The 24,412-nt window shown below is 38.9% G+C and overlaps 2 protein-coding genes across 2 annotated transcripts; one reads left to right on the top strand and one right to left on the bottom strand.

Moving 5' to 3' along the window:
* Positions 1-273: 273 nt before the first annotated feature.
* Positions 274-4,260, top strand: LOC109973831 (myoD family inhibitor domain-containing protein-like). The gene is made up of 4 exons (XM_020623660.1): positions 274-756; positions 1,136-1,225; positions 1,442-1,684; positions 3,093-4,260. Exons 1-4 carry the CDS (start codon positions 696-698, stop codon positions 3,362-3,364), a joined length of 666 nt encoding a protein of 221 aa, XP_020479316.1. The 5' UTR covers positions 274-695; the 3' UTR covers positions 3,365-4,260.
* ankrd26 (ankyrin repeat domain containing 26) lies at positions 3,978-20,980 on the bottom strand. Its single transcript, XM_020622455.1, has 31 exons — positions 20,870-20,980; positions 20,442-20,531; positions 19,527-19,821; positions 18,293-18,407; positions 17,995-18,168; positions 17,206-17,312; positions 16,981-17,118; positions 16,574-16,734; positions 16,397-16,423; positions 16,067-16,106; positions 15,923-15,983; positions 15,795-15,846; positions 15,673-15,702; positions 15,506-15,594; positions 13,052-13,220; positions 12,445-12,506; positions 12,262-12,361; positions 11,413-11,459; positions 11,259-11,328; positions 11,124-11,168; positions 9,727-9,972; positions 9,533-9,622; positions 9,384-9,454; positions 8,055-8,981; positions 6,754-6,929; positions 6,195-6,410; positions 5,502-5,532; positions 5,255-5,396; positions 4,840-5,053; positions 4,567-4,750; positions 3,978-4,070 (listed from the first exon to the last, which is right to left on the bottom strand). Exons 3-31 carry the CDS (start codon positions 19,724-19,726, stop codon positions 3,978-3,980), a joined length of 4,077 nt encoding a protein of 1,358 aa, XP_020478111.1. The 5' UTR covers positions 19,727-19,821; positions 20,442-20,531; positions 20,870-20,980.
* Between the last annotated feature and the right edge of the window lie 3,432 nt (positions 20,981-24,412).

Genomic DNA, 24,412 nt, shown 5'->3' with positions numbered 1-24,412 from the left:
AATGAGAGTAAAGTATAAATGGATTATCCAAAACATAAGGTGCAACAGAAATCCCTCATATATAATTTTTATATGGGTATTATGTAGTTACTGACTTATGTCAATGAAATTCATATAAGCACCATGTATTTATTCATATATACAGTACACCTGTGCATGATTGCATGCACCCATACATTAAAATAACTGTGCATTATATTATAGTTTAATGCTGTTGTATAAAAAACTGGGAGAACTTGGTTTGTTTTTGTGTACCATTAATTCTTCTTTATTCCAAAACCGTTACATATTCCTTCATTTATACAGTATTCATGATTGTTTGTCTCTTGATGATCACTGAGCTCTAGGTTTGTCCTGTTTATTTCCTACATCAACGTGTAAAATATTAAAATAAGAATAAACTTCACAGACAAACAGTCCCCGTTTTCTCAGTTGTCTCTGCTGCTCTGTGATCAGCATGTTTGGAGTGGTCACCCAGTGATCTGCTGGGAAGGGAGGTGTTATTAAGTCTCTGAACAACAATAATAAACACACACACACACACTACTTACACAGTAAGCGGTGACTCAGGCTGGCATGTTGGGTATTGTTGGAGGTTTCCTGACCTTCTGATGTTAATAGAAGCAGAAGGATGAAGATGGGGGGAAAAGTGAACAAAATGTAACAAAGCTCCTGAGCAGTCATGAGTATCAAACATGTTACCCAGAGAGCATTTACCTGTGGACGGGACGGAGGAGCGGAGCAGCCTGACCAAAGGCGAGTACTAATGACCGGACCTGAAATATGCTGTAAAATCAGTCTATTGTTTTTAATACTGCTGCTCTGGCCAGTTGTTTTTTAGCTTTGCTGACAAACTGACATCAGCGAGGGCATTATGGGAAACTGCAATTCCCTATCGAATGACGTGTTAGAAAACTCTTTACAAGAGAATCACTCTTATGGTGGAGGGTACTTTTTTTATAGGTTACTACTGTCTTAATGTTAATCATCTTACAATACAAAGACACACTGTTAATGAAAAAATAATAATAAAAAAATAATCACACTTTTACAGACACTTTATTTAAGTATGGTGGTCTCTTATTTCTTTCGTTAGCCTTTCAGCTGACATGATTTTGCTTGCATGTGTTTGAAGGTAGTGCTTTTTTAAAGCCAGCACAGGAAATCCTTTTAACATGTGAAACCATGAGCAGAGGAAATTCCATCAGCATTGACCTCATCAGCAGTAAGTGGAAACCCTGAGACCTGTACAGCAAACAATACAGTGACCCCGATTAAATGTTGTGCCAAGGCAGCTTTGTCTTGAAAATAACTCAACTTTGTGAAATAATGCAGAGCTGGTGAGAAGGAATGTGAGCTGAGGTAGGACAGTGCCTCAAAAACTCCAGCTCATTAACAATTCTATAATGTGACAAATTATCTGTCTGTTTCCCCGCCTCAGCCCAGCCTCTGCCTGCTGCACATCCACCAGCAGAAGCCTCACCACAGGCAGCAGAGTTTAAGAAGCCTCAGTGTGACCTACAGACGTCCAGCTGCCCGCAATGTGGCCTCAGAGTTCCAGAACACACACTCCCCGCTCCCCCCCCGCCAAGTTTGAGCCGTCTGCAGGGCTTATCAATGCATAGCAGCAGAAGGAGCAGGAGCAGCGTGGCCGGCTCAGACCAACCTGCTGCAATGCCAAGTGGTAAGGACAATGATGTAGCTCACTTTTACACACTGCATATTTAAATGGCACCAGACTATATGACCTAAAATTAATATTATAATAAATTGTCACATTTATCTTAGCAATAGATCAGCACATGATATTTGTTTTCTCAAACTGCTTTACTTTTCATGTATTTGTCTGCATTCCTGACTGAGCTTTGGGGTGTCCGATTGGCTGCATGTAGGTTTAATGTCACTGGTTCTTCTGATACTGCTGCTGTTGATACTTTCCATTGAACAGCGTAGTGAAGCAGCTGTGTATTGGATTTAACGCTGCATTAAGATATTTGTCAAGCTAAGTTCCACACTTCCAATAAAGAGTAGTACTTTGTACTTCCTCAAGCTTGTCAGTGGGAAGCACCTGTCTCCCATGCAGTGGATAGAGTTTCCAAAATCGAGATGATTGCTGGGTCTATTTACAGTTAAATTTAATGAGCTTAAGACTATTTATTTATTTAAACTGACACAAGAGTAAATTTAGCTTGGTAAGAGATTCAAAATATCTGTAATTCAATACATTCGGCATTCACCCATTCTTAGTAATTAGGACAACTCTGAACCGTGTATACTGAAATGGCTTTTCTGTTTCTTTCTGCACAAACTAAGCTCTTAAGTTTGCCTTGAGGACTTTCAAACTGCTGAACTTTCTTCCAGTTTTATCAAAGCCTGTGGTGGGCCACTCCTTGTTTATTATTGTGTCCATGTTACAGCTACGATGTTATGAATTAAATCAATATAGTAGCCACACATAATGTACCTTTTTCATCTATGTACACATATTAGCATAAGTTCTGTGTGGGGGTTGTATAAATCGAGCAGCTAAGCAGGAAAATGCTGAACCCCACTCCCCAGGGAATTCTGTCATCTCCTTTTCATTTACTTCCTTGAGTAAACAGGATAAAACAGCTCAATCTGCATGAGCCCACTCGCTCTCTGGTCCTTGTGAGGATGAAAACAATAGCTGAGTAATAACACAACAGTTAGGATTCCGAGAGATGCACTATAACACCCCAGTGAGGTTAATGTATGCAATTTCATCTGTGCCTAATTTAGGAAGGAGAGCAATTATCTTTTGACAGCTTCCTCCTAGCTGCTGTTCATCACTGGCTACCTCTGTGGCCTTTTGACTTTCCCTCGAGAACTGAATGAAGCTTTGTGATTAAGTAAACACAATCATACTTGATCACTACGCTGGAGATGCTTCTGTGTTAAGTTTTAGTTGGCACAACAACAAACATGAGAGATTAATTTAGGGTTAATAGAGTCATTGATCCCTGGCATTGATAGACTTTTGTCTGACAGGCTTTTAGAATAGATATTTTGTGACCTTAAATATTTGCTGCTAAATCACTTTTGTCTCATTTTTACCCCTGTGATGCCCACAGACTCCTGTTTTCATCTACTGCTGGCGTGCCTGTGGTGCCAGTGCTCCATGCTGCTGCTGGGCCTGTTGGAGGCCTGCTCTTCATGCCTCTGTGCCCTCTGCTCCTCCTGCTGCCATGCCTGCACTCGCTGGTGTTCAGCCATCCGCGACACGCCCCTGGATGAGCTCAACTGCCACGCCCACTGCCACTCTGTGCTGTTTCAGTCCTGTTGTGAACCAACCGAGTGTCTCGAGTTTTGTCTGGAATGCTGTGAGATCTGTCATCGCAGCTAGGAGGCAGCTGGACCACCAGGCCTAAGGACTCATTTTTAAGACACATGAAGAGACCAATTAGCACTACAAAGATGTTTCTTCCCCCCAAAACATCTAAGTGGCCTTGCTGTGACACAACTGTGTCATTCTTTGCAACCAATAGATCAAATGCTGCTAAAATAATTAACAGGCCCAGACCACAGAGTCCCCAAAAATCAACCCACACAAAGTTATATTTACTTTAGCTCTTCATACACTGCTTCAATGGAGGAAATGTTCTTTATGTGCCAAATAAAGCACATAAGCAATAGTTTGACATTTAGGGAAGTAGGCTTATTCACTTGCTGATGAGACATCTGGTACCTGAGATACCAGATACCTGGAACTAAAACCATGAACCAATTAAGATTTATATTACCATGAAGACTGGAAGCAGGGGGCTACAAGCTTGGCTCCATTCAAAGTCAAAGGGGACCTCCACGGATTTTACATATCAGTCTGTTTACAAGTCTTGGGAAGAGAAGCTAATATTTCATATGTGAAAAAACGTTGTATATAAAGCCTTGAGTGACTCCAGAGGGCTGCACAGATCATCTGGACTTCAGGTGAGTGGCTCGAGGCCACATTAGCTGTATTAGCAACACTGGCTAACTAAATCAGCTCCCGGCTCTTCTGCTCCAGCTGTTGCTTTAATCTGATCCAGTGCCTCTTGAGATGCTGCCTGGGACTGTAAACATAATGATATGAAATTAGACTCAGTTATGTTTTTCGCAAAATATATATATTTATATTACATTTCTTTTGTTTTCCTCCTCTATCTCCTGCTGTTTACGGAGATGGCTATTGAACAGATTCTCCTGCAGGGTTCGTGCACTGCGCTCCTGAGCCAATAATCTCTGCGTCTCACTGTGATCCTCTTCAAGATGGGTGATTAGCATATAAATCACTCATGTAGAAAAATGCACACAAGCCAACCACTAATGCAATAATGTACAAAACACACAATGAACTCAACAAAGCCAAGTTAACTTAACTTTAAAACAGTCACACCAAAAGTTTGTAAAATATAAGCCAACAGCAATGCAGTGCAAACAGCATACTAACTTTAAAACAGTCACACCAAAAGTTAGTAAAATATAAGCCAATAGCAATGCAGTGCAAACAGCATACCAACATGACTGCACATTTAGTTTGAACAGAAAAACAAGTTCAAGCTGGACTACCAGTTTCATGTTGTTGACCACCGTTCTCATCTCCAGCTCTAGGTTTCTGAGGGTGAGCTCCACTTTCTGTCTCTCCTGAACCTCCACCTGATGCAGCTCCTCTGTCCTCCTCAGCTTATCTTTGGTGGTGTTGTACATCATAGTGGCGTTACAGCGATTTTCCTGCTCCTGTTTCAGCTGAAATCTAAGCAATCGCATAAGACGTGATGCACAAACATATGAAAAGAGGTCATACTCGTACTCTACTTTTCAGGAAAAGGAAGTAATTCTCACTTGAGGTTTGTGACTTCAGTCTGCAATTCCAGCTGATTGCACTCCAAGGCAGACTTAACATCTTTAACTTCCTCCAGGGAGCTCTTCAACTCCACCCTCTCCATTTCTAGCTGGCTCACCTTGTCTGCCAGGTACCCATGGCGACTTTTTTCCTTTTGGATGGTGCGCTCATATTCATGAAAAATGTTCTGAAGCTTCACCATGCTTCTTGAGTCTGTGAGATACAGTATATGGCAGACTTCTAAAAATCACCAGTGAATGAACATACTTATATAACCGCTTTCAAGAGTGGATTACATACACATACAGGTATATTACAAAACTATATGAACAAATTGATTCAGTTAAAACATCCTAAAAAGAATAATTATTTTATTATTTAATAAATTAACATTTAAACCAGCTGAGTCAGTACCCAAAGTGGCCGAGTCCAGCTTCTGAATGAGAGTTGATACGTGACGATAGCCTGAAGTGGGAGAGTCAGTGTCATCTGTGGCCGTGTCTGATGACTGAGTGAGTTCATCAAAATCTTCTGCCATATCCACTTCTTCTGGGTTCTGAATGCAGAAACAAAATGCAGTCTTAAGAACAGTCAGCTTGTCATCTTGTACTGTGTACTCAAACTTAAGTCCATGCAGTTACTGACAGAATTTGTGCTTTACCTCATTTTTCTGTTGTCCTCTGGAAGCCAACCTGAGACCAACAAATGCAGAGAAGTGAAACACTGAAACACTCTTTTGAAACACTGATGTGTATGTTCTCAGGGTATAAGAGCCACACAGAAAAACTGTTGGAAGTTTAACGGTATAATGCAGTATACAGTTCCATTTTTGGAAAAATCAGTGGTTATTCATGCAACTACTGTATTCGAGGGGAAATGACTAAAGAAAAACTGTAATCTTATCACTTATCACCAATATTATAAAGGTTTGTTTAGACTGAATGCAAAGATCATTTCCACCTCAGTGTACTCATGCAAATTAGACCACTGGAGTGTTTTGGAAGACAGTTTATTTTTCAGAAACTGCCATTGCACTAACACGACCTTATAACTTACCAACAACTCCAGCAGTTATCTTCCTTCTCCTTTTTTATCTTCTCCAGCATGTCCATAAATGTAGTAGTATAGGTTTTTGGAAAGGCATGAAATCTTTGTTCAGTTTCAGTTGGACAGAGACCTTCATTCGCTCTCTCTAGAGCACATCGATAACTGTTCATAACGAATTGTTTCTTTCCATTGGCTTAATATGCAATGATGATGCCTGTCAAATTCACTTTGCATCCAGTCTAAATATGCTTCATGGGTTAGTGACAGAGAGAATTTGATACAGAAAAGTGGCATACTGCAAATATACCTTCCTTCATTGTCCGACACTTCACTTAAACTGCTATCGTCAAACACAGAGAGAGGATCTCCATTACTATGGGTTTTGGTCTGAGGGGCTCTGCTGTGCTGGGCCCCTCTGACCAGTTCCAGCTGTAAGGTCTCCTCTGCAGCTTTTTTCTCCTGTTTGTTGCTATTGTAGGTCTGCTGGAGTGGGAGATGCAATTGCAGTAGTGCCGCATTGGTGCTATGGAGAGTAATAAACTGACAGTCAATAAGATGTGACATCTACATTTAGGGGTCTTTGGAGGTGTTGCTGAGGAAAGCGCTCATTAAATGCAATCAATCAAAGCAAGTTTAGACTGGGCCCTTTCTGTTGAATGTGTGACTGAAAAATAAATTTAGCTGAACAGCATTTATCAGAATGAGTTAGAAAATGTATTAGAAGACAGCTCCCCCAACACACAAACCTTTGTTAAATTTAAAGGAGGATTATGGAAGTATTCTTTTGAAACTAGGGACCCATAGTTAAGATTTGCTAATGATAACTGTCAGGGCCTAAGTATGTAGAAAATCAAAATAATGCATACCTCTTGGTGGCTGTAGGTTGCTCTTCCTGGTGAACTGCTCGAACTTGACTTGACAGGCGTCCTGATCTTGTCTCAGGTATCTCAGTACCCAATTCTCCCCGCAATGTTCCACCAGTATCCCAGGAGGCACTAGATTTTTGCACCTCTATTACAGTCTTTGTCATCCCTTTCCCAACCTGAAAGGGTAGAGATTTGTAAACCGGACTTGAAAGATTCATCCTTACTGAAGCCAGTCTTTTCAAATGTGTTTGGAGTAGGTAGTTTGTCATACATAATTTAGTGCCTCCCCACCCTTCTGAGACCTAACACCATAGTGTGGTTACTCTATTTGAGATGGTATTTTCAGCTCATTATAAGGACACATGATTCCATGCAATGCAATTCATGCTCTGGCATTCACTGTAACCACCGTAGAAGAGACTGTGTACTTCCAGATGTCCTCCCAAAACTAAAACTACAACCTAAGGAAAGTAAAAATCCAAGGTTTCTTACTAAATCTACAGGAGCTCAACACAGCAGTATTAAAGTACTATAGAAAGTATTATACTTTACATCACCACCTCATTATACATTAGTTGTTGTGCTTTTTGTGTAATAAACAGTCAAACTGTGTAGCAAAGACAGAACAAAAGTAATATTGCCTTTTATGCTCTTTTCACAGACACCCAAACACTCAAAAGGCTGGCCAAATAAATAAATCTATTCATCTTTTCAAGAAATATCTGCATATATCTTCTTCTTCTTCTTACTTAAACACAGCATGCTTAAAACAAAAACACACACAAAAAGCAAACAAACACAAAAATCCGGTAATTTTCATTACATCACCTAGACAGAGTTTATACAGCCAAAATAATTCAACATAAAATAATACATGCAAAGTCAATTCTCAGTGAAAGCTAAGACACTACTAAAGAAAACACAAGACTGAGCCTCCTGTAGTTTTGGAGTACGACCAAGATTGACTGTTAGTTCCAAAGCCTACTTGAGTCAACGCAAATGACCTGTTAGTTCAATTCTACATATCTTTGGTAAGGAGAAACGTGCAAGATTGGCTCTTCTACTTCATATCAAACCTAAAGAAAATATAAAAATTTGACAGAAAATGAACATCTAATAGGAGAAATAGGTTTGGGCCCTTTGAAACAGCTGAATAAAAGAAGTAAGATTAAGTACATGAATGAAATGAGAAAATTAGGCAATCTAGAGGGGGCTATGTGAGAGGCGCCATCCTCTACCTCTTTCTTAAGTTGGGCTTTTTCTTTCTGCAAATCCAGGAAGATAGCCTTCAGCATCCCTACCTCAAGTTTAAACCTTTCCATGTCCTCTTCCAGCTCTTCATCAGAGACACCTGCGACAGATGCTGAACATCCAATTAATGAAGTGGGGTGAGACTTAGCAAATTCCTCAGGATCCTCTTCTGAACTCGCATTGTTTTTCTCAGCTTCATCTAGCTCAGCAATTGTATCCTTAAGGATCAGGTCCATCTGTTGTACAACTTGTTTGTGAATTGGCCCGTGTTTGGTATCACCTTTTAAGAATGGGCTATGGTCAACATCAGACACTGGTACGGTGTGACCATCAGTAAAACCAGTGGAAGCATCATCCATTTTGCTCTCTCTCTTTGCTGTGGCGAGTTGTGGTGAAGGAGAACTGCTATCCACTAGACCATCATCAGTGTAAAGATCTGGCTCTTGATGAATGTTGCTCTCACTACCTGCGGGATCACTGGCCTGGTTCCCATCTTCACACAGTGAGCTGTCAGTTGACTCTGTCACAGAGTCTTCCAGTCCAGATTCTCTCTGCTCAGGTATGGTGTTAAGGACAATGCTCCTTGCTCTGGCTGTGGGGCGCACAATGATTTCTCCTTCGTCTTCATCACTCGACTGTTCTTCTGTAGAAGTATGTTCAACTGTGGCCTGCTTTTCTTCTATGATGTCTTCTGCAGGATGTCTTGATTTAGATAGTTCTCCAAACTTCTCTTTTAATTCACCAGCAACATTCTTGAAGGTGGACTTTACCTCCCTTTTCTCCACCTCTACCCAGAGCTTCTCGTAACGTTTCTCCCATGGAACATCATCACTTGCTTCGCCTCTTTCTTCAGGACTGCACTGATCTCTTAAGTCAATATCCTTTTCTCCGTTGTCAGAGTCCACACAATGAGATGAGAATGGGTTTAGATAGGCATTTAGATCTGACTCACATGTATCTACTGGATCATATTTCTCCTTTGATGGCATGAGTCGACAAGGAAAAACAGAAAACAGACAAGACAAAAATGCAAAAGCCAAGTTTTGATTTTATATGAAATAAAACATACAACATTAAAATGAGCGTGGAGGCATTTTTGCATTTTCTACTTCCTACATATGGAGCCAGTAAATGTTGTTTATATTTCATTATGGTATTTTATAACCATTCACCAAAAATGTATAATAATAACATTGATAATAACCAAATTATTAAAATTATCAAAAAAATTAGAAGTCAAAAACTATGTTCACAAGAATGACAGATGATTTGAGATAAATTGCAACTTGTTTGGCAACACTCCACATTTTTATGAAACATATATGACCTGATGAATTTTAGTTTTGTGGTAGGGAATATAATCTTTGGATATTTCTCACCTTTTGTTGTTGCTCGTCAGACTCTATGTTACTTTTAGTGTCTCTTGACATTGATGAGAGCTCAGGGGAGACTGAGGAGGAGATGGAGAAATGTTATCTAGAGCACAGGCAGACAAAAAGGCCTGCTTAAAAAGGCCAGTGAGCCTTACCTGGTTTAACAACTGCCTGGAACTGTGGCAGACTGTCAGTTTTGACTGTATTGCCAGATGATGTTAAACTGTCTGGTTCCCAATCTGATTCTGAATAGGAGCAAACAAAGAGATAGAAAGTCATGAGTTTATACTGTATGTTTTGTTTGAATGGAAATGTAAATAACAACATAGATGGTCTTACTGCACTTTACCTTTTTCACTCTCTGGTTTATGAAGCAGAAGCTTCCTTACTCGAGGTTGGGGATGGGACCCGAGATGAGAGGGTGTGCTGGAAAGTGTCTGAGGTGTCAGGTGTGCTGCCGGAGCAGCATCTTTGTCCTGCTCTTTAACAGATGGACTAGAGATTTCTGGGAACTCCTCAAGTTGAGGGGAGGACATTCTGCGGCCAGGCAGGATTCTCTTACTAGTAGTGCTAGCCGAGTCCCAGTCTGATGCATCTGTGCAGTTAATGCAAAAAGCCCTAGGTCAGTGAACAAACTTTGACACTGATGTTGCCGAGGGTGGGAGGACAATTTATACTGGGATAAACAAAATTGCAGTCTATCAAACTGGGGTCTCAAAAAAGGAACTACAACTACAAGTGTATAAAGTTCAATTTATCTAATCAGTTAATTTATGTTTATAAACCTGCTTCAAAAAGTGTGATGATAGACAAAATAAAAAAGGTAGAAAAGTCAGTGTTGCAAGCAAATATACCACTTCAGTGAGAAGATACCAAAAAACAAGCTCAAAAGTATTTGAAAGTGATGCTTTAATAATGTGAATATTGGGTGCTATCCTGTAGGTATTAGACAATTTACTAGCAGTGATTTAGTTAAGGATGTAAATACACTGGGTTTAGGGACAGACTAAGGTACTGTAGAATAAAAACCACCCTCTAATCCTTAGAGATGGGCCTAATCCGATCCTAACTGGGCATCACTGCCGATGTTGACGTCATTCACTCATTGGATATCAGGCCGACAGGGCTGATTCACTTACCAATCCACATTGCAGTCCACAGCTTGTGAGACACGTAACCAATCCAGATTCCATTCCGCATCTTACCATACAATGTCGGATTTTGCAGCCTGTTAGAGCACTTAGAGCCCAGGTATAATAATTTCAGAGACTGCTATACCTGAACTATATAATCGAGTGTCATGACAGTTAGCGGCACAGTCAGAAGATGTTAAAGCTATAAGCTTCCCAACTGATATTTGGACATCAGGTGTGAGCCGAATTAAAGGTGATCCCCTCTATTCATTTGCAACTTTACTGGACCCTTGAAACAATGACAGGCGAGACAGATTTTTTATTAATAAATTAATAATGCTCTAATGTTGGCTACATTATCCATAATTACTCATATTTAATATTTTATTTTTAGTGTGATTGTTTTATTGCAATGAAAGAGCTCTTGTATCCGAATCGGCAGTTGTGTATCGAAATCAGATTGGAACAGAAAAAATGTGGATCGGCCCATCACTAAAAAATATTTTATATTTCAAAGATTAACGGGGGCAAACCAAGAATAACTAAAATAAATATTTACTGGCGTATTTACAGAGTGAAAAGAAAAAAAAACTAATTAAATAGGTTATCTTACCTTCAAGATCATCAACATCACCCAAACCAAGCTCTTCCATTAAGTCTGAAAAAGAGAAAGTACAATGTTAAAGCCCTGCTTCAAAATATGGTCTCCAGGATTTGGAATTATGCCAATCAGGATTAGTCCATTTACCGGCCTTTGGGTCGTTATCCCCTTCAAGTTTGCTCAAAACACTAAGTGGTTCCCATTTTGCTTTCTCAGTCTAGTAAACAGGAAAACATAGCTATCTGATGTCAACAGATCACAATGTATGGCATCTTCTATGTCACTTTGTTCCTAAACCTACCTCCTTCTGCACAGTATCAGCTTTATCATCATTACCCTTGTTTACAACTGTGTGAGAGAAGACATGTCTGTTATATTTGAGACAATACAATTAACTTCTTCTATAAAAACAAAAAAAGATATCCTGATGAAGCTGGATGAGTTTGCCAGAACACTGTGAAAGCATTTCCATGCAAATGAGCTCATGGTTAATTGGCACAAAGATACATGGTTAGGCATCAGACAAGCATTAGGGTCCCTGCTCTGGTTTTAAGGGGACACAGGTTTAGACAAGTTCAGCACCATTTTGACATTATTTGGCCCAAAACATACAGAAACCAAGAAAGTGTTGAAAATGTTGAACCTTTGGCACTTTAAGTCATATACAAAAATTGGAATTCAGTGATAGCAGGCAGGACAGAGAGGTGTATGCTGCATGCATTCTCTTCTTATGGTCATGAGGTGATGGTCAGGCCTCTTGTATGGTTTACATGCCTTTCCTCAGACCTGTGAGACAAGACATTCATACCCTCTCCCTTGCTGCATCTCGGCCTGCCTAAACTCCTCCGAGGCTCTAGAAATGCCATCCTATTGCCTTCCTTCCCTCTTAAAAAAGAGGGAATATAAAACAAGTCTACAAAAGAAATGCAACATATCATTGGAAAAGCTGTTTTGAATTATGGGAATTAAACTGATTCACAATTCCACACCATATTCAGAATGAAAATTAAAACACTTAAATCATTACATAAACATCAATACACTAAAGCACAGTTATCTATGTTTATGATTAAATAAGGTCACACTGTAGCATGAAATGGTGCCTGGAATGATGTGATCACCTAAAAAAGGAATAAATAAATGGACCTACTTTCTTTAATCTCTTCTTCAACATTGGACATCTCTTCCAGATTCTGAGATTGAAAGCTCTGCTTATCTTCATGTGGCATTTTGGGGCTTTCAGATTGGGACTTAAAGAGAAAATCAGTCCGTGAGAATGTGTATAGCAAACATCTGATGCTTAATGGTATTCCAAAATGTGTCCTTAATGTACCTCAGACTCCCAAGAATCCTGTTGTTCTTCTTCCTTCTCTAGACCCAGTTCAGACAGGAAATCTATTCAACAGACATAGATTAATTAAAATTAAACACTCACCAAGTAAGTCACAAAAGAGCACAGGATATCTTAAACATGGACAACTGATGCTGCAAAAAACTAACTGCCAGTAACACAGCTACCCCACTCCCTAGGTAAAAGATGATCTGATTTAAATTCATGGTGCAATGATTAAATTCAAAACAAGGCACCTTTGTGCACTTCAATTTTTGATCAATGTACAAAATGATTATATAAACCTTTAGCAATAGGAGTAAAGTGATGCAATCACTTCCTGACTAGGTTTGATTCAAGGCACGGCTATACTGTTCAAAAGCATATGAAAATAAAAGGACAATTTCTTAGAAGATTAACTAAGACACATCATTTTATGTGACTGAATGTAATAAATGTTACCATGTTTTGACATATGTGTTGTTCAAGGTAGCCACAATAATTGAGGGGCTGGGCAGGACTGTACTGTTGTGGGCTGACATTTCTATGATGCACATGCAGCTGTTTGCAACACGATTAAATCATCACTTATAAATAGGTTGCTCATTACCTCTTTTCTTGTCTTTTGGGACTGCTGTCTCACGAGCAGGTGACATGGCATCAAGAGAGTCTCCGCTCTCTTCAAGCTCATCATTTTCCTCTGAGATGTCTCCTTCCTCCTCCTCATCTCTCACCTCTTTTTTGTCATCATCAGGCTCATCCTCAGTGGAATCTTCTTTCTGTGTAAAAAAACATATTATTTTTAAAAATTTATTTCTACAAGGCATCACTGATAGGAAGAAAAACACTAAGTAAACTGAGAGGAAGCATCTGAAAAACTGAATGTGAACTTGTTGAAATAAACTGCAACAATACAACTAAAATCTACCAGATGTTTTCATGTTTTACCTGAATGACAGGCTCTTCAATGTTTCTGAGCTCTTGACTTTTCATGCCTATGCTTTCTGTCTCATCAAGTGAGTCTAAATCAACATCATCAATGTCAGTCTGAGGCAACATTTCATCAGAAAGTATGTCAATGTCTGAATAATGGTGTTGAAACACAGTGACAGATTCATTGGTGGGTGGGCTGAAAAAACCCTTTTCCCGATTTGGATCTTTGGCAAAGTCCTCTAATGATGCTCTTGTCTCGGGAATGATGACATTTGTACTGTCTAGTGCAACATATATAGTTAATCTAGCTTCATGTTCATCTCCGACGTCAGACCCTTTAACTGACTCACTGCCAAAATCATGCTGCAAGTTTTGCTCCTTGCTGTCAGAGCCCTCACTTGTCTCATCGTCTTTGCTGGGACTGTCTTTCTGAACACCCCTGGGCTCTTCTTCCTCAGGGCAGTTATCCTCTGGAGACTCATCATTTCCATCAACAACAAATTGAGGAACCTCTTCATCATCTTCATCTCCATCAAGTTCATCTTCTCCAGGTTCTTTATGTAACTTCTTGTCCATTGCGGTTGGAGTAAAAACACACATCTTCAAGACGTCACCACAGTCTGTAACACCTTTACTTGTCTTTAATGTCTTCTGCTTTTCTGATTCATCACTGTCATCTTCATCCCAACTACCATTATCACCGTTCTTGTTTTTTGATTCCCATTTTTCTTCCATTTTCAACGACTGACTAATTGATTCAACATTACTGTTATCTAGTATTTGGTCTCTGGTTGTGTTTTCATCCTCCGCAGGGGAGAGGTCATTTGACTCTTTCTCAATACTTTCTTTATCTTCTTCTTCCCAAAAACCATCAGAACACTGCGGCTCTCCGGTCTGGTTTGCTGTTAGAGTTGTTGTAGAAACTGGAGGTACTGCGCTTTTCAAATGCAGTGTTGCTGCTTCTGGTTGTAAATCACTTTTCTGATCAAGAGTCTCCTTGCTCACCTCATCCTCTCTGGGTAAATCAGTGTCACTGTCTAATGAGGAGCCCCATGAGGACCCGTGTTTGTTTTCGTTGAGGGCTTCCTTTTTTGATTCATCTTCAGAATCGAATGAAATGTCTATATTTTTTGTACCAACCTCAGGTAATACATTTCTTTGATTAGTGAGCACTGTGCTGTGTCCAAAACCACCAGTTTGAATATCCACTTCTTCATCACTGTCATTCCACACTGAATCACCACTGTTGTTTTTATTGCTCCAGGAGTCATCATTGTCCATTCCTATTTCTTTCTCAAATACTTCCACCTTTATCTTGCTAGAGAAATGCATATCTGTGCAACGGCTGGATGGTATGGGGCCTCCTAGTGAACCCAGGTTTGACATCATGTTTTGGTCTAATGATGATATGCAATCCTTCCCAAGGCTGTCATCTTCATCAGAAAATTTTGATTCAACCCTAATGGCTGCCACAACACAGTCCTCCTCTGCGTTTAATGTTGCTGGAATTGCATAATTTGCTGTCCCATTTGGGTAAATAAGGTCAGTATTTTGAGTCTCTGTTTTAGCATCCTTCTCTGAGGTATCTTCCATACCAGGACTAGATCCACTGCTGTAGAAGTTGTAAGTACCTGCTATATTTTGAATATCAACACTGTCAATAATATTAAGACCACTAGTAACAGGGGGATTTTGTATTACATCAGATCCAGTATGGTTGGCTTCAGCAGAAGACACACAGTTGTCACTGTCCTGCTCCTCACATTCTTCATCATCTTCACTTTCCTCATCATCTTCATCCTCCTCCACTTCCTCTTCTTCTTCATCCTCCTCCTGTTCATCATCTTCTTCCTCCTCCTCATCTTCTTCCTCCTCCTTCATCATCTTCTTCCTCCTCCTCCTCCTCCTGTTCATCATCTTCTTCCTCCTCCTCCTCTTCAGAGTCTTCTTCTTCCAGGTTTCCCTCATGAAAGTCAGATCTTGCTTTACTACTTAAAGGCTGCTCTGAGTGTTTGCTTTCCCCCTGCTCAGTTGCAGTGTCTGCTTGTTTTAAGCATTAAAAGAAAAAAATAGATGGAGAGAAAGATGTCACAGAAATGCATATGACAAAACTTGATTACAAATATTTGACCTTTTCATAGCTTAGAAGAGGGGTCGAGGTCATCTGGGATGGCGTGGAAACAAAGGAACTGGGACGGGGATCTACTGGGTGATGCAGAGCTTTGATAGATGGTAAAGCCTTAGGATGGGATGGGATTCTTTGGATTCTATTCTCACTCTCTGACTCAGATTCTGTACCATTCAAGGATCTGTCAGGCAGTGCAGAAGCTACAGGGCAAGGAAAGAAAATGATTACCACCAGAAATCACAAACTATGGAGAGACACCAACAAGTAAATAATGCTGAAAGATTCTTGGTACCTTCTCCCTTTTTAGATGCAATCATCTTCCTTAGGTTTACCTTCTGTGGGTTCTAAAAGAAAGTACATTAATTAAAGATTTGAACAAATTTTAGAAAAGACACTTTTGAAGAAAAAAGGACCACTAACCTTTTCAATGAAGTCATCATTTTCTGATGAAGGCCATTCATCCACAGCACTTTTTGAAACTCTGCGGAGAGAAATAGAATGGTTTGAGCTGGGAAGTCAACTATGATTCCAAGTTGCAGATCACAAGAGGAAGAGTGTGCTCACCGACTTAGTGAGTCCGACTGAGAGTTCTCCTCAAAATCTGCTGCAACAAATGAGAGAAATGTTTCTTCAGCTGATCAACACTTAATCTAATCTGAACCACTCTGAGAAATGTATATGTCATAATTATTAAACCTTGCAAATACCAAGATTTTGAGCACATCAGAATTTTAAAAAGCACTACAATCTAATCAGCACAAAACGTTTCTTTTTGTGAAAACAGAAGTAGAAGGGGAGCCCAGAGTTATTAACTGTTAATGATCTTTACTGATAAGAAACCACCAGCCTTTGACTAATTTTGCTAATAACACTGATCTAAGCAAGGTAATATACCTTCCCCTGCTTCATTTGCTCCATGTTCTAGATCCAGTCAAGAGGTAATGCATGAAGAATAAATGAAATAATCAAAGTCAATAATGAACAGACACAATAATAATAATAATAATAATAATGATAATATCCTCACACCACTTTTATTCATTATTATGTGATGAAACTTGATCTCCCTACCATCTTTTTCAGTGGCCGGGCCTCCCAAAGAGAAGCCTACTTCACTGTCTTGTGAAGGGCTGCCCAACAGCATTTTTTTCTTGTTTTTGCTTGGACCTTGATGTGATAGGGAGGGTCCATCTTTTCTCTGGGTACCGTGCTCAATGATTAGGAGGGAACAACTACAAGAGAGCCAAGACACATACAGTGTCATTATGTTATAAACCTTAATATGCTTCTGAGATTTCAAAAGAATAGAACTGTAAAAATTGATTACAAATGAATAAAATAAATCATATATTACTCATTTGTGGCCTATGGTTATATAGTTCAGTCAGTTCTGTGTCCCACTCACACCACAAATGTAAAAATTACAGAAGAAATACCATTCTACGTAGGTCCAAAGAAGAAAAAAAAGAACATCTTACGGATGATGTCCATTCATTACTGCGTAGTCATCAGCTGATCGTCCACTGGTATCCTTTAGTGTGATATCCGCATCAAACTTCAAGAGCAGCCGTAACATACCGATTTGTCCACTGCCAGCAGCTATCATTAATGGGGACCTGCATGTGTAAAGACAGCAACAAGGCCAACTATACAGAAATATTACATAAATGTACACTATCAGTGTGTCATTGTTTAGTACTGACTTTTGATCCTGGTCCATACAATCCACATTGGCACCCTCCTGAAGGAGAAATTCCGCCATATCAATATGGTCCTCACGGACTGCAACAATCAATGGTGAAAATCCCTCCTAAAAATTAGATCACAGAGGACAAGTGTCATCACAGTAGCAATATATCACCCTGTGCATAATATCATAAGGGGCAGAACCATTTTTATATTTTATTTCTGAATATCCTTTATTTGCATGCAGCATAGGGCATGTATTGCTATTGTCACAGAAGCCTACAAACTAGGGATGCACTGATCGATCAGAGATTGGAAATGGACGGTTTCCAGTGTAATTGGTCAATCACTCTGAGAGTTCCTATTCTGTGCTGATCAGATTTAGAGGCACGTTGTGCACACAGCGGCACAGACCAAAAGCTAGCGTGTTGCTACTGCACCCCTCGGGGTACGCTGTAATTTGCATCCTGGGTAGCGGGCTACCACATGGAAAAAATTGTACACATCTACACACTTTCAAAAATCTCGTTTATGAACTTTTGTAAACGTTCCCACCCCTAACACAGACACATAAAAAGCACAACACATCTTTCTCACAACAAATATTCAGAATTTTCTTGGAAGGGAAGGCACAGGCGTGTAAGTGAAATGGCTCTGTTCTATTGTGGCATCCTGTACCATGCCCAATACTGCCCAATCCTTAGTGTTTTAGCTGGATCAACTAACAAATGTGTCTGATAACACCATACTAAATCTGTGTTAACTTAAAAGAAATTATACTCCGGAAAGCAGAAAAACATAATCACCTTATTTTGTGCATTGATCTCAGCCCCATGCCCTAGCAGCAGGAAAGCAGTGGAGATGGAAGGGATGTTTGCTGCTAAATGTAGTGCTGTATTGCCATTGATATCCGTCAGGTTAGGGGCGGCATGATTCTCTAGCAGTATGCTCACACAGCGCTCATGCTGGCCCTGCACCCCCTAATAAAGTGAAGAATTTACATGAATGTAAAAAAAAGGCCTGACACAACGCTTGAAACAACGTATGAAAAAAATGGCAAAGTATGTTGTCACTGTGTCTTGGAGTATCATCAGCCAGGATTACCTTCATTAAGGCACTTCTATTTTGATTGTCATATAGGTTAAGCTCAGCCTTGCACTCAACCAGGAATTGCACAATCTCAGCATGTCCACTGGCACAGGCAATGTGAAGTGCAGTTCTGAAAAAGTAAAGGAGAGATTTTCTCATATGTAAGTGTTCTTGTTCTTAATAAAACACAACCTGTGACAATGACTTTTGTAGAGCTCTTTTTAACCTAGGCTTTACTTTGCTAGTGCGTTTGTCAAAAAAACAAAAAACAAACATGTTTTCAAGATTCCATTACTTCACCACAGAGCCTGACAAACTATTTTAATGATTTTTGGAGCACAACTGTTCCTTGCAAGGGTTAATGTCTTAATTATGATCACTGCCATTACATTACTATCATATTTATTTGATAGATGCTTTTATATCAAGTGACTAAAAATCAGCACATTAATATATTGTTACAATAAATAAAAGTTTCATTTAAGTATATCAGCATTTTTGATTTCCTTCAAGAAATTACTGGTGTGACAGTTATTAGCTATGCAATGCTGGTTCAGTACTAATGTAAAAGAGCACATGTCTTTTACTTCTCAAATGGGCTGATAAATATTGGTTAAAGGAAAATTTCACCAACTCCAACAAATTCAACATATTATTTTTCCCTATTACAATCTACTGTGTAAATTGCCTCAGGTACTCAATTTACATCACTCTGTTACTTCTGATACACATAAATTGTAAATGGTAACTAGAGCCTACCTTGAAACATTAGTAGAAATAAAACAATGGTGAGGCATATACATTTTACTTGCTGCTTGTTGCCAGATTAGCACTACTACTACTATTACATTAGTACTACTTTGTGAAAACAATGCATACTGTTCAGCAATGTACTGTATACTAGGGATGTCACAATATCATTATCTCTCTGGCAGTGTAATAATATGTTTAAAGTTTTTTGTTTGTTTGCTTTATTTAAAGTGCTCCAATTAAAAGGATCTATTTGCACAGATACCTTCATCTTCATACCTTCAGAGAACAATTTAGCAGAATTTTTGATCAACTAATGCATTAAACAAAGAAAGCCTGTTAACTGAGTTAAAGGGGATATAAACAAGATAAAAAGAAGGATGTATGGAATTTTATTAAATTACTGAAACTGAGTGCATCACTCAAGAATATTGATTGCATGAGGGCAATTAATACAGCAAAGACTTGCAAAAGTAAAAAGTGCTTTAATTCTACTTACCTGTTTTCCTTGTCACGTTGATTGATATCATTCTTTTTAGCAAGCTGCTTCAACTTTGCCAAATCACCAACTGAGGCAGCCTTGTGAATCTTCCCAAGGTCTTTTTCTTTCAGTTCATAGCCAAGAGAAAGCACACTTCCACTGTCAGGAGTACCGGATGTGTGTTTCTTTTTCTTAGTAAAGCTGAATATCTTCTTCATTGTACACTGCAGCACCACACTGCTTTTGCACCGTCACTAACGTTACCTGTTACTCATTTGGTGCTGTAGGAGCACCACAGATGTATCTCCCATCCCTAAAAGTAAGACGTACAAAGCGGATTAGATCTGCAGTAATGCTTAATGTAAGATAAAGGTTAAATCACCCTAGTACCTTAAATGTGGTTCCTCACACAGTAGTAACGTAGCTTTAGATCGTATACGAGATGCGATTTACCTCCAGTATATAGAGCGGTAACGTAATAACTGGTATAACATTGAGCATCTAATCTGTGAGAGCGTTAAGTAGCGGTAAACACAGCTGTCATACTAACTGCAGCGTTTCAGAAAAGGCTATACTCTTATCTCCTTAAATATAACGTTACCTTACACCAGGACGGCCTCTACATTATTTACCACTTGGATCTGACAAGGCATATTAACTTGTTAAGACTTAGATGGACATAACCTGACACTGCCCCGTGTTATTTATATGAATGTAAAGCTAGTTAGCTAATGTTATAGCTTGTGGCTTGTTACCATGGTAACTGAGTCAAAATGGTATGCTAACGTAATCACCAGACGTTGTCCACTTTGCTAATGTAGATAATTAACGTTACATAAACAAATTATTTTTAATGCTGTTATGTAATACACATTACATCTACTATAACCTTACCAAAAAAAATCTAAATCATGTGTTGCCTAGCAACATTACCTAGCTTCATTTGGCTTCGTGCTGCGCCTCCCACGTCGTCACTTTACAAATGATGTAAACCGCCACATTTAAACTGGATGTGCAGTAGAGCTAAGCACAGCAAGCATTGTTATTACAGCACTCAATTAGCAAAAGCTAATTTTTAGAAGTTGTTTTGGGTGAGATAAGTCGTTGCTCGTCCAACAAATATGTAAGATTTGGTAGCTGATGCTAATGCTAACCTAACCTAACATAACCTAGCGTAATGCAAAATGAACTTAACGCTAAGCCTGCTACGTTAATTCGGTATTAATTAGCTAATGCTAAAAATCAAAGCTGCAGTGAGTAACCGGATACTGAGAACAATGTTATAAACGGGGTATGTAAAGGCACAGTACACCACTACATTTCATTTATGATAAGTACAGCATACTGACTCAAACACTAACCTGTTGATTGTCGGAATCAGACCACTACCTCAAAGCTAAAGCTAACCATCGTGTGGTTAGAAAAACTTGCTGGCTAGTATGTTCTCAACTAACCAATCAGAAATTAGTTAGCCTTAACGACCAATAGGCGGCTTCGATGTTTGTAAAAGTTTGGTTTACAAGCCACGAAGAATTCTTTGTGTAATAGGAAACGTTTACCACGTGATGGAGACATTTGTCATGAAATCATGTCTGCCAGTGCTGCTTTTTCATTTAGAATATGAAACAAAACATGAAAACAAAAACTAGTTAACTATTCACAATTTGAATGTAGGTATTAACCTGCTACTATGAGATGTGTTAATTCAAAACTACAAATAAATGATAAGCAGGTAGGGACCCAACAGACTTGTGGCTGTGGCAGAAATCACACCTGTGACTTATTTATTCTTTTAATTTGCAAGCTCTTCAGGCCAATCGTTTTCCAGAGTGAACTGAGGGGTGGGGTGGAGTATGAGGGAATAATAATTATATTGGAAATAATAGAAACCTTTTTGTGAATTCAAAAGAGGTGACTCATACCTAAAGTCAACAAAGATAAATGCAATTTCCCATGAGTTCAGTTACATCACCTGCAGATCTAACATTAATTGATATTGTACTACTGATAATATGCTCCAAAAATACACTTCCTCATTTAGGGTCTAGCATTGAGTCGTAGGATATCACATGTAAGCAACTTTAAAAGCAGAAATTAGGAAATTTTATCCCTAAATATGCAGATGGTTAGGATATTGCATGCAATAAGATGCTTAAATGCTACAGTGACATCTAAAATAATGAAGTCAAATGTAAAAATTCAGCATTAAATGTTGCAAGGCAAGGCTTACAATGTTAATTGTCATCAAAGCTCTGTCAGAGAGGTGTTGATCCAAGTTTTCTGTCATTTTGTAAAATCTTTGTGGACAAATGAACAGAAACACTTTTGATTCAGTTCAATACCAGTCTATACCTTCAAGAATTTCCATAGAAATGAATTAACACTTTTTGATCCAATGTCAACAGAAAATGAAAAGGTGAGAGAACATGTTTATGGGATTGCATAAAAAATTTAAAATGTGTGTTTCTGCTTCATCAGTAGGGGGAAAAGAGTCGTTATAGCCTAACATTTGGCAGTACTGAGAAATTTAACATATTTTTCTAATGCCAAAATATTTACGCTTTACTGCCAGTAACTACATTTTGCCTACAGAAGTGAAGTCACAATTACAGTGTCTAAAAGGTGAGTTAAAAAAAAGCTCAAGGGACACCAAAACAGAAAGCTTCAAATGTCTCTTGTGCTCAGTTTTTCAGGGTAAAGGTTTTCTTGAAACATCAGGCAAGAATAAAATTTTATCACACTTGTTTATAGGCTACTGTCTTGCCAAAAAGCCCCTTAGATAAGGTAAATCAAAACAGTCGTCTAAGAGCTGTTAGCTGTTCAACTATTGTTGAATCTCCTATTGATCCTGAAACTAAACTTTCATTATTTTCCACAGGTTTACACAATACAGGCAAATAATGGAATTCACTGAGACCTATTTATGGTATTACACAATACACACTACAACAAATTGCATGTCTTTTTAGGTACTGATTATAGATGACAGATATTTTCCTTCATGCTGTAGATGAAAGTTTTTAATTTGATACTGAACTAGACTGTCCAAGCCCCCAATCAGTGTTGCAAAAAAGAGACAGAATCTAGAGAATAGTTATTTTCTTTGTCATACTCTAATTTAATTTGTCACTCACTCTGCTTGGACCAGTGGCATATCTCACAGAGTAGCAGGTGGATCTGTCATAAGAATGAACACCTGGGACACGCTCACCTGTTATCAGCCACTCATACATTTTTACTGTTGTCTCATCTCTTGAGGCGCCTGTCTCAGCTCCTCAAGATGAATCAGTTTTATTTGCTGCAGGTGCACAGTACTATCATTCCTCCAGCTCCTCATCCCTAATTACTAACTATACTCTCAAACTGAAAAGGACTTGTTTCAAACCATGCACCCAACTGTCCTTAGACTGGTCTATCTTCACTGGTGTGAAGATAGAAATCTAAAATATCTGTCTGACCCTTAAAAAGGGTTTATTTAATTTAAAGTTAAGAACAAGGAAAATACAGTGATACATCACTGGCCACTATCAAAAAGCCAAGATAGAATGTAACACGCTCGAAATATGAGAAATTGCAAACATTTTGAGAGTCATCTAAACACAGTTATATAGCCTATACATAATATTTGCACAGTACCTGTACAGAGGAAATGCACAGGGAAATGAGTACTGACAGTACCTGCCACAGTTTGCAGAGTGGAGACTCCGCTCATACACGCCTGTGTTCATCCACTCACTGCAGCCAGTCATTGGCTTGTACCAAATATTCCTTCACCACCACCCCTACAAACACAACAAGCAATTAGAGCAAAGCATTGATACAAATCCACCCTGTTACATGTAGCATAAACATGGATTTGGCTTATCTGTCATGTGATTTGTTGTCATTCTAAATTTGCTTATTAAAAACTGCACCAAAGTAAAGTAATACAGTAGTGATTTAACTGAACTAACATAAATGTACTTATCTCCTCCTTCCTAACTTTGATCATCCTTCACCAAATGTTTTTAAGGCTATAGTATCTGCAGCATACAGTGCAATAAGACTAACAGTATTCAGCCATACTACCAGCTACACAGTGGGGCTTTAATCTACAGCAGAGTAAATACTACTGTAACCTTGTGCTAATATGCTCACACTGACACTGCTTTGAACATGCTATGACCGTCACCTTAGTTTAGCTAGCTAACATCTGGTAGGCTACTTAGCACAAAACAGAAAGCACATATGAATTCAGGATCAGTAACCTTTTCAGTGAGTCCCGCCCTGAATGAACAATGAGGCAAAACAGGAAATGGAGGCTTAGAGGTATTTTTTAATCATTAGTGGCAGATCATTTATAATTGCATCTCAAAATAACATCTTGGACTGAGCATTCACCAGTAATAAGCCTGATTAAATTCTCATCTTGTATCATTTTGCTTGATACGCTTATATATTTCATTTAAAACTTATGCTTCTCCTTCATAAAGTCATGGTTTAGTTTTCCTTTAAACCAGAAAACATGATATTCTCATACTGTATGTCACATGATCTGTTTCTTGCAATTTAACAGCCAGTTACTGGTCTAGGCCTACAGTGCTTGACATTTCCTTGGTGGTACATGAGTGTGAGTAGCTGGGAATTGAACAGGGATACAATATTCACATGGATAAGCCATTTAGTCTGAGGAAATTAGGTTTAAAGCAGGAAGTGAATGATGTCCCTTATCTGTTTTATATGTGAGCTGATGTCATTGATGTTAAGAAGGCATTCTGTGGTAAGGCTAATTAAAACAGCTAAATGACCTTAGACTTTAGGACACTTCATTTTTAGCTCAGGATTGGGCAATATTTAAGGAAGTCGATGCAGAAATATCCTCTTCCACAAATTGTTTGTCATTGCTCTCCCTTTAACCTCGAGGA

This window comes from Monopterus albus, unplaced genomic scaffold, assembly GCF_001952655.1.
Source record: "Monopterus albus unplaced genomic scaffold, M_albus_1.0 scaffold7.1, whole genome shotgun sequence".
In the NCBI taxonomy this organism is placed as follows: domain Eukaryota; kingdom Metazoa; phylum Chordata; class Actinopteri; order Synbranchiformes; family Synbranchidae; genus Monopterus; species Monopterus albus.
The sequence above is the reverse complement of the archived record's forward strand: the minus strand, read 5'-3'. Positions and strand labels throughout refer to the sequence as shown.

Coding starts and splice junctions, on each gene's coding strand:
- LOC109973831 (XM_020623660.1), top strand. CDS start 696: ATGTTACCCAGAGAGCATTTACCTGTGGACGGGACGGAGGAGCGGAGC. Junction 757..1,135: donor GCGGAGCAGCCTGACCAAAG/GCGAGTACTAAT, acceptor ATGTGTTTGAAG/GTAGTGCTTTTTTAAAGCCA. Junction 1,685..3,092: donor ACCTGCTGCAATGCCAAGTG/GTAAGGACAATG, acceptor TGATGCCCACAG/ACTCCTGTTTTCATCTACTG.
- ankrd26 (XM_020622455.1), bottom strand. CDS start 19,726: ATGAAGAAGATATTCAGCTTTACTAAGAAAAAGAAACACACATCCGGT. Junction 13,221..15,505: donor CTCTTCTAAGCTATGAAAAG/GTCAAATATTTG, acceptor TTTTTTACACAG/AAAGAAGATTCCACTGAGGA. Junction 12,362..12,444: donor AGGATTCTTGGGAGTCTGAG/GTACATTAAGGA, acceptor TTTCTCTTTAAG/TCCCAATCTGAAAGCCCCAA.